Source organism: Wyeomyia smithii, chromosome 3 (assembly GCF_029784165.1).
Source record: "Wyeomyia smithii strain HCP4-BCI-WySm-NY-G18 chromosome 3, ASM2978416v1, whole genome shotgun sequence".
Lineage (NCBI taxonomy): Eukaryota > Metazoa > Arthropoda > Insecta > Diptera > Culicidae > Wyeomyia > Wyeomyia smithii.
This window is the reverse complement of record NC_073696.1, coordinates 71,534,169-71,544,970: the sequence shown is the minus strand read 5'-3', so window position 1 is coordinate 71,544,970 and position 10,802 is coordinate 71,534,169. Positions and strand designations below refer to the sequence as shown.

At 38.0% G+C, this 10,802-nt stretch overlaps 1 protein-coding gene across 1 annotated transcript; it reads right to left on the bottom strand.

The window, feature by feature from the left end:
• Positions 1-1,140: 1,140 nt before the first annotated feature.
• On the bottom strand, positions 1,141-10,546 carry LOC129732290 (probable serine/threonine-protein kinase kinX). Its single transcript, XM_055693042.1, has 5 exons — positions 10,473-10,546; positions 2,501-3,118; positions 2,318-2,437; positions 1,960-2,254; positions 1,141-1,898 (listed from the first exon to the last, which is right to left on the bottom strand). The coding sequence occupies exons 1-5, from the start codon at positions 10,479-10,481 to the stop codon at positions 1,495-1,497; spliced, it is 1,446 nt and encodes a 481-aa protein (XP_055549017.1). The 5' UTR covers positions 10,482-10,546; the 3' UTR covers positions 1,141-1,494.
• Between the last annotated feature and the right edge of the window lie 256 nt (positions 10,547-10,802).

Below are 10,802 nucleotides of genomic sequence, written 5' to 3'. Positions count from 1 at the left end.
CACAGCAAAACTGGGCCTCAGATTGTTTCGTATGTAAGTTTATCAATCAAGATATAAATTATTATTGGAAGAGTTTATTGTTGACCTCTAAACGTCTCAATCAAACATCTTATAGATGGTTATTTTGAATTAAAATTAGGCTCTATATGCATGGTGAGAGCAAATCTGCTTCTGACCCAATTCTTATCCGGAAGCATATGCCTATGACAATGCCACTAGAAAATACAGTGTCTCTCAAGTTACTATGTATCTTCAAGACAAGTACAAAACCTTCCGTTTTTGCCCAGCAATCGAATTTCCAACAATTGTCTTATCTAAATACAACTTTTCAATCATGGATTAAGCGCAACATCATCGGTCAGCACATATCACGTAGCTTGGTAATGTAAACATAACTATATGTTAACCCATGAATAAATCAAGTTTGAATTTGCTACCAAGAGCCACACATCGGAAGCAAGAAGCAGCCCGAGAACACACCATACACGGAGCTGTATAATTTATTGTTTTATCGAATTTACAACCGTTAGCCTCACTTTGTCCATAAAATTACTTTTATTGGATCCAACTAACACCGGCACCGGCATCGGCACCGAGCGAACGGCAAACGAACGGATAATCTTGCCTGATCCGGAGTGCAGAAAGAATTGATTCGGTATCATTTACAGGCCCAACTTGTCAGACTGGGACGAGTATTGATTTGTGCCTGCTTACACACATGGGGTTCATCGTGCTGGGCGAGGGGCCTTATCGCTTGGAATAGATTTATTTTCCAATCCGTATCCGCACTCGGTTCCGTTTTCCGTTCCTTCGAGAGACGGTATGTGTGTGGGGATTTGATTTGAAAAGCGATTGGCTTTCTAAGGGATTTCGAAAGGTGATAGACAAGGGTTATACACAGCAAAACAAATAACACAGCCGGAAGCCGTTCCATCAGATTCGATATTTGTCAGACCTTGGGTGGCATCCAGCCAAGATGCTGCTATTGTTCGCAGCGATGTGCGTGCGGAGGCAGGATGTGTGACCAGCAAAGGTCAATTTCCCAATTGGTGAACGGATAATTTGACATCGAACATGGGCCTCGGCCGCTGCCGGATGACAATACCGAACAAGAAGTCATTTCAATTTTTTTTTCTCTTCACAAATCAATGTATTTCAATCAAATTACATAACTACACAACAACGCGAACAAGAGCTTCGTTTGGGCAAACGTAGCAAAGTGGCATTTTCTTTTATTGGACTAGAAAAGGCTGAACTTTAAGAACATCTGCGCTAACTGGCGAAGACCAAGGGCGAAAAACAAGATCCTCCTTAAAGTTTCAGCGTTTTCAGGCATTCTCGATTTTTGGCGCGAGCGCGAGCGGCTGCTTTAAGCGAGCATTTTCGTTCGTGACTTAACGACTAAGCTACCGTTGGATTATCTATTACTATCACAAAGCAGGAAAATCTCTGTTTATGCAGGTCAAAGCCAGCGAGCCAGTATTGGCTAAAGTCCTAGTGTTGAGCATAATGATGCTGCTGCTGTTGCTGCTGCTGATGTTGCTGATGCTGTTCATGCTGTTGCTGCAGATGCTGCAGCTGCTCTTGCTGGAAGTGCAGCTGATCGTGGCTTTGAGCAAGCTGTTGCTGCTGCTGCTGCTGCTGCTGCGGATGGTGTTGTTGTTGCTGCAGCTGCTGAGGTTCAGGTAGGGCATGCTGTTCGTGTTGCTGCGTCTGCTGGTGCAGATATTGCGGTTCTTCGTGGTGCTGATGATGTTCCGGCTGGACAGGAACTGGCACGTATACTTTCTCCTTGACTGGCACTGGGACCTCCTTGGTGACAGCGAACTTAACCTCCTTGTACACTGGCACTGGACGATCGATCTCAACCTTCACATGGTAGGGTACGGCCTTTTCGACTGCGTGATGAAGAAAAGTTATAGCTGGTATTGCTCTATAGTCTCATTTAAGATAACTTACCGGTGTAGGGGAATTTCTTCTCGACAGTGTATGGGGTTGGTACAGGCACCTTAACTTCAACCTTGTACGGCCTGGGGACCTCAACGTGGTATGGTTTATCAACCGGGACCTTGACTTCGTAAGGGACCTTCTTTTCCACGAACACTGGATATGGTTTTTTGAACTCAACAGCATAGGGCTTCGCAATTTCAACCTTGTATGGTTTGTCGACTGGGACCTTCACTTCATAGGGGACCTTTCGTACCACGGTGTATGGCTTGGGCACCGGAACTTCATACTTTACTTCGTATGGGATCTAAAATGATGCAGGTTTGACGTTTCAATAACAGTCAATTTGGGGGTGTTCAAATTTAACTACCTTCTTCTCGACGGTGTACGGAACTGGGTACGGAACCTTCACTTCGTATGGTACCTTTTTCTCAACATAGTACGGTTTTGGCACAGGAACTTCAACCTTGTAAGGCTTGTCAACTGGGACCTATTGAATAAGAGTAGAATATTTTATTAAATATTTACTTTATATTGGTGTTACAAAAAGTACCTTCACTTCATAGGGAACCTTCTTATATACCGTGTAGGGCTCTGGGATATATTTGTTGTATTTGACATACTCTTTGACGGTGTATGGAACTTTTTGCTCAACAACATAAGGACTGGGAATTGGCACCTGCACATGGTATGGAACCTTCTTTTCTACCGTATACGGGACGTGTTTTTCTACCGTGTATGGCACCGGAACTTTCTTTTCGATTGTTATCGTCTTGATTGGTTCCTCATGATGGTAGCTGTGAGTTTGCGGCTCATGATGGTAGCTGTGAGTTTGGGGCTGGTAGTGCTGAGCCTGAGCCTGATACTCATGGAACTGTATCTCGTGATGTTGAGCCTGCGGTTGATAGTCATCTGCCGGCACTTGCTGGCTGTGAGTGAGAGCTTCGGCATGGTACTGCGGTTGGTAGCTGTGATAGTCGTGTCCGGTCGAGCCTTCCTCCTCATACTGTGGAGCCGGATTCCATTCGGCGTTTGGTAGCTCCCGTTTTCCATGCTGCTTTGCGGGTGACTGCTCTACGGTGGTAGTTCGTTTCTGTGTTTGCGCCTTAGCAGTGCTAGTTTCGGCAGCTGCCAGTGCTGCCAGCAACGCTAGGCAGCAGGGTATGATAAACTGGGGATGATAGGGGGAGATTATGTTTATAGTTATGGTTTCGTGGTTAACAGAATACGAAGTTTAGAGTTTTAGGTCGCGCGAATATTTGATAAGCATCAGTTTTATGGGATGCACGTGGAAATTTTTTTATTAATTACTCTGGAAAAGAATCGTTTTAGTCGCAATGTTCAAAATACATTCTGTAGAGTATTTCTGTTCCTAAATTCTAAAAATTACCATAATTTTTGTATCTTATAACTGGTTTATTGCGAAACAAACGTACATTGAAAAGTTGTGATATATTACTTCGGGAACAAAATTGCCATCCATATAGTGATGGCAAACTTGATATTTAGTAAGAAAATAAATCTTCAAATGAAGGCAAATTGTTGCAGTTGCAGCAGTTTAAAACTTAAATATTACAACTTTTAGATAAAAAATCACACGTTATATTTTTAATGAAAAGCTTACGCAAAATCACATTTTGATGCATAAAAATATGCATAATGAACGGGGTGTAGAAAATTTGGTGGTATACTATTTGTACCTGAAACAATAACTGCCGTTTAATTCCACTTTTGCCAGTCCGGTTTTCCGTCACTTAGCAAAAACTAGACTTAAACTACAGCCATTTTCAAACCGGCAGACCAAAATTAGATCGAACCCCCTTACATGAAAACACTATAGTGTAGTAACTATGGTAATGTTACGTGCGAATTAAGTTCTCACTGTTTTCTTTTCAAATGCAATCCTTGAAAAAACACGCAACCGTTTGCAAATAGCTTGACGGGTAACTCATAATACCGAAGAAAGCTGTTTCTGCATTTGTCATAGATTCTCATAGAGTAATTTCTCCAATTCAGCATCTGTAAAGGTTTTTAGCATTCCTTGAGGGGAACAGTCATCAACATCGAAATTACCGTCTCTAAAGCGACGGTACGTTGTTCTGCTTGGAGTAAAATATCCGAACTTTTTTAACTCTCGATGCGCTTCAGTCGCCGTTTTATTTGAATGGAATAAGAAAAGAGCAAAAGATGATTATGGGCGTAAAGTCAGACATTTTCACACAACTGAAAGTATATGACATTATAATGAAATCGCTTAGATATTTCAAAATCAACCAGCACTTACTGCTACTGTCATTTATTGATAAACAGCGAGAACCTATTAGTGGTGGTGTTGGTAAGTAATAATCGAAAAAAGTGTCGCGAAAACTTTTTCAGCGCGGTTTTAATGCTAAGTCGTTACAACCGAGCAAATTTCACGCGTCGATTCATTGCCATGGACGAAATTTTGTTCTACCAAGTCACACCCGAGATGAAAAAACACTTAAAAGAATGGACTGTATGAAGACAAACGAAGACAGCTTCATCCAACGTTAAGGCATCGTTTTTCTGGGATGTTCACAGGATAATTTTCATAGAAGGAAAACAGCTAGTGATGAGTATTATAAGATGTAAATAGCGTTCTCGTGCACCAATTTTTCGCTGGATCTAATCTTCGGATTATTTTTTGTTGGCTCGGTTGTGAGAGAAAAGTTGGCTGCAAAATCTATCGTACTATTCCAAAAATATTCCGGCTTGACAAATCTTTTCAATATCTTTCGAATTTTGTTGAGAAAAGTAAAACTGTGCAACAAAGTTTTAATAAGGCTTTTCAAATTCATTTAGTCAAAGATAATGATTAGCTTGATGCTAGTGTTAGTTTGATCAATGAAGAAAAAGTTGGAGGTTGTATCCAAGACACGACCGCACAGCCGACGTAGAACTACGCACATTTTTAACAAATGCCGTAATTAGAGTGCTTCATTATTGAGTCATAAAATCTTCTATTACTCGCTCAAATCATGAAACTGGCTGGCTCATGAACTATGGCTGTGATCGGGAATCTTCGAGTGGTTGGGAAAAATTACATATCTTTCAACATATTTCAACTAAGCGTTCTTCTCTCGTGCTATTGGAGAGCTATAGGCTTTCAATTCGCTATCGATATCACTGACTGAACAAAATAAGAAGAGACCTTTCGAAAAAATTATTATTCTTCAATTACTTGTTGAGTTTTCTAGAGAAGGGTAGCTTGCTGTTCAAAATGTGATATGCTGATAGCAGCCTTTTTACTGCCTCTACAGTGGAGGATTAAAGGCACTCTGACAACACACACACAACAAAATAGAACCGTGCTGCTGCTGAGACATGTGCCTAACCGGGCAAGTGATTTATTTGCGCCGAAAGAGCACGAAAAATATCCCAGTTTTAATATTATTTTAAAATCGTCATTTTTGATTTGGCTGTAACTTTGCATAGACGTTTCTATTAGCAAAAGGCGCCGTTTTGTGCATTTGGTTTATTGTTTTGGAACACATTTTTTGAAAAGCTATTGAGATTTTTGATGATTACAAATATTTTTGGAGCCAAAGCGGTTCGTTTGATTAGTATGACGTCTTTGGCAAAGTTGTAAATGATAATTTTGTCTTTCCGAAAAATATATACACTCCACAAAAATTATTTATTTTTTGAAAAAAAATTAAAAGAAAAATTGAAAATGAATTATCTAAAACAGCTAATTTTTTTAAAATCGGATTTATTTTTATAAAAACTACAAAAGATTGCCTAAACAATGAAACCAGTCCGATCATGGAGAAATCAAGGAAAAAAAGTTTTGATTTTTTGGAGAAGAATTCATATTTTTATTCACAGGGTACATTTTTTATGGAAGGAAAAAATTACTATTTACAACTTTGCCGAAGACACTGTGCCAATCAAAAGAACGATTTGACTGTATTTTTTTTTGTAATTCTCTACAGAGTGCTCTATTGGAAATAAAAATATTTCTACTGCCAAAACGGTTCGTTTGACTGGCATAGTGTCTTCGGCAAAGTTTTAGAAAACATGTTGTCCTTCCAAAAACCAAAATGCTTCTCGAAAAAAATCATTGAAAAAAACTTTTTTTCAAAAAGTCAACTTTTTCCCTTGCTTTCTCCACGATCGGACCGCTTTCATTGTTCAGGTAATTTTTCGCAGTTTTTATAAAAATAATAAGACTTTTAAAAAATGAGCTTATTCAGATAATTGATTTTTGAATTTTTCTTTAACTTTTTTTCAAAAAACAAAAAAAAAATTAGAGTGTTTTTAGGATAGACGTTTGGCTTCAAACATATATGTAATCATCAATACCTTCTCAAAACAGCATTTCTCAATAGCTTCACAAAAATGAGCCGTGTTCCAATAAAAAAACGTCATTATAAAGATGCGTCAGAAAATCCAATTTTTCTAAAGCATGTTTTTGACCATCGTTTCGAACCCATTGTGCGAGAAGCGAAACTCCGTTTTGTGCCGATGTTTTTCCATTGGGCTGTAATTTTCAGGTTGTGTTTGTTTATGCAACAAGGCCATAGTTTGCAGAATATGAGGATTTCGAAAAAGAGGTTGGTGGGGTAAACAATCCCTCCAATATTTCCAATATCAAAAACTGCTCTAATTGTAAAATAATTACTCTTGACTTATCCTCGAAGATACACGATGAAATGAGAGGTTATTTTTGAAATACCAACAAAGCCATGCGATTTTTTTTGTTTAGCTTTTGTTGTAATGTGTCCTTTAAATACTTTGTTACCAAGAAGTCGAATGTAGTTTAAAACCAAATAAACTCTTCATTCCATTATCTTTATTTTAATTATGAGTTATCATCATTCAACTATTCATCGACCTTATTATTAATTGCACTCAATGCATTTCCCAAGAATACATTTTTTTCTGTTGCTCTGGTATCAGAATAAAAACGTCAAAAATCAATGTTTGAGAATTAGTTGATTTATCATTACCAACTAACATTCATGATGCTCTTGTACGTTCATCAATGCTTTATCTTCGCTAACTTGTATTAGCTCTATTTTATTTGTTCTATCGATAAATACATTCTTGGTTTGAAATGCTTAATTCCGGTAGAAGGGTCTGCTTTTGACCTCATTGCTTTATAAGCATCTGCCGGTTGAATTTCCCCATAATCTAATAACAGCAGGATTTAGAAAAAAATATGGATGATGAAATATAGAGTTGATTTGCTTGATATTCCAAACTCCATTCGACTTCTTGGTAACTTAACCCATTCCCGGCAAGTGATGCCGTATGGCATCACCTGACATCTAAACTTGGATTAGAGCTTAACAATTATTCTTGATTTTTGAGCAACGAAACTATTCAATACGGTTAGAGAACAGATCGATCTACAATAGGCAACCCAGTGTGTGTCAATTGTACATGTAGTTGCTGAGTAATAAGAGTTTGAAGGTCATTTTTCAAGGTAAAATCTGAATACACTTCGCCGGGAATTAGCTGATGCTTTAAAGGGTATATTTAAAAAAAATCAACAAAAAGTATCGCGTGGGTTTGTTGACATACATTTATTCTCTTGTTGGCTCCTAAAATAACCTCTCATTCCATCGTGTAACTTCGAGAGTAATCCAAGAGTAATTATTTTACGATTTGAGCAGTTTCCTAATACAAGATTTGGGAGAGCCTGTTCACCCCACTAACCCTTCCTTCAAAAATCTCGAATTCTGCAAACTACTGCCTTATTGCATTAACAAACATAACCTGAAAATTGCAGCTCAATGGAAGAACATGAACACAAAACGGAGTTTCGCTTCTCGCACAAGGGGTTCGAAATGATGGTCAAAAACATGTTTTAGAAAAATTGGAATTTCTCACCCATCTTCATAATGGCGCATTTTCTGAATATATCAAGTGAAAGCTCTTGTACGGTGCTGCCACAGACCGTTATTATAAAAAAAAACGCACCAAAGGATCTGAGTACACGTTACATTTTTGAGTAATGCCCTTTTAAAGATAGTAAATTACAAAAAAGTAATATAAAAACAACTAAACACTGGCTGTAAAGCACATTTTTCAATCATCATTTCAATCAATAATTTCCAAAATAGTTCCCACACATTCTAAGTATTATACTTCATGACATTTACAGTTGGAAAGAATTATTGGAAAATCCCACAGTGCACAGTGGTATAAGCTCAAAAAATCATGATCGTTCTAGATTTGACTGTGAAAACTTGATTCTATGTACTCAATGTCTTAAGCAAAATTGTTCCATGGAACAAGGCCATATTTTGGTGTTTTCGGTATTTCGTATTTCTAGTGTAGTATAGTAGTGGAAATGCTTAAAAGAAAAACAATTGCTGAATACTGCGATGTTTTATCTGTACCATGGACACGACGAAACAGAGTTTTTCGTGCAACACCCCTCCTTAAAATCAAACTTTTTGTCTATAATTTTGTCTTTTATAGTCAGCGTCTTCGGTTCCAGGGATGTCCATACTGAGTGGTATTCACTCCAGAAACCGCACGTTGCCATATTAATTTTTAAAATGGTGTCGGAATCTCATTTCTACTCCTAGGTGATACTTATAATACTGGTAATACTGGTAATACATCCATTGGATGATATTTGACCCTTTCAGGATGTTTTCTAAAATTCGAAAGCTACTATCTCTCGTCTGAAATTGATTTCCGGTCACTGGGTTTTAAAAAATACCCATATTGAATGGTTATTGATAACATTTTATTATTTTTTAGAAACCAGAAGTAATGTTGGAATTCAAAATAGTGTCTGCGGTTGGATTTAAGCCTCTGGACACCATTCCGATTTCGTAAATATTATATACTTTATCAACATACATCATTTTTCAGAAACCGGAAGTAACCTTTTTGGAATTTAAAATTCTGCCAGATTCTGTTCGGTGATTGGTGTTTATTGATTGGTGGGATAATACTTTTTGCGTATTTCATTACAGTGATAAACAGAATAAATTGTCTTCATTTCTCATTCATTTTTCTGATCCAAGAAGCTGGCTATTAACCAGCATATGATAAAGATTCGTTCTTGATAAAAATTTCAAGCAAATCTTATTTTAAGTAGTTCGTACGCATCTACGTGTAAAAATTTTAAGTTAAGAGATTGATTGAAATTTGTCGCGGATTTGATCAATATTTTAATAACAGTTCTCTTTAAATCTTATTAAAAGAAAAGCAAAGAGTTGGCCTGGTTTGCTTGCCATCGGTTTTCTTTTCTGCTCTAGTTTTATACCGGTAAATTTGAGCTTTTATTTCGTATCCTGGTTTGCTTCGCCTTAAACACGCTAAGAGCAACGAACGAGTGAACGAAGCAAAAAATTGCAATCCTTTTGGTTGGCTCTGGAAAGCTTTCCAAATTTATTAATGGTAACAAAAAACAACTACCTCGAAAACGGCTGTTGGCTTTTTTATTCGATAATTTAGTACAAATAATAGAGTTATATGACACTACTGCCAAATTACTCATTCTTGGAAAGTTATGGTTTGTTATACTGATATTTTTATTAGAAAATGTTGGTAGCCAGTTTCCTTCTTTGTTGTATGAAAAGTGATACACGAGAACTTTTGTCCGATGATTTGATGATATTTCGAGTAAAAAATAGTTAGGGCTTTTTGATTCAATTGTCATAAAGCGAATGTGCTATAGACAGAACTAGCGGGTCGTGATTTACAACACTTTGAGTTTTTTGAGCTGACGCCACAAAAGCAAATTTTATCAAACTTTTTCACTCGTGTTTTTGTTTTGTATACTTTATGGAAAAAAGATTGAATCATATCTCGAACTAATTCGTTGAAATGTCCCTAACAACTTGCAAATACGTTCATTCTAACGTATGCAAGAGTATTTATTCAAAAACTGTAATCAGTTACTAAACAATTAGCACCCTGTCTTGTCGGCCATTCCTCGTGCTTATCATATCACTTGCTCCGGAAACGTCCTTGCAATTATCATGCAGAGTTAACACAGTAATACATTTTAATCCGAATGTATTTCCCTCCCCGTCTCGCTGCCTGCTGACGGTGTAACAGATTACAGCAGCACTGTGTGATAACATTAATTCGGTACCGCTCCCACTGCCTTCCCTCGACCCCGACGAACTATCGCTGTTCTACTTTGGCGTAAGAAATAATTGCCCCGGCAACGATTTCTTCGCCGCCGCACCCCGAACGGACATTCGACTCTGCCACCGGGGAATACATAATCCGCTTTAGAGTGCAGCAATTATTTCACCGAATTACGACAATCACTCATCAGATCTAAGAAAACGAATTTATGTAACACCGTTTGCTTTTCACTTTTTGTACATTTTTTGTTTGACAACGTTGCACTTTCTTGCTCGAGCTCGGGTGAACTGAACGAAATTATTGGTGCGTGAGCATCACCACATTTAAACAGCTACACACTTGTTGTTGTCAGTCGAAAATTTCACCAAAAATCTGTCCGTAGAGTTCACAGTCCTTAGTTGTGTTTAAAAAAATGCCACCATTCACAAATAAACACGTACCATTCGCATTCTGCACTTTGTCGCCTTCAAACAATTACAAATCCTAGTTTCGTTACACACTTGTTGAGATCGAAGACGCTACTGATTTTGAGATCCATCCCACCGCCGGCTTTTATATACCCCAAACGCATCACCGCTCGGGTGGCAGTGAACCGATCACTGGTGGCGTCACCACCACAAAAAAAACACGGCCGGACGGCCGGCAAGACCTGCGGTAGCAATGGTAGCAGAAACAAAAAAATAATAAAATAAAAAACAATTAATGCATATCGATAAAAGTTGGCTGATGTGTGCAACGTGGACCACACCCCCCTCTGGGTTGGTGTGAAA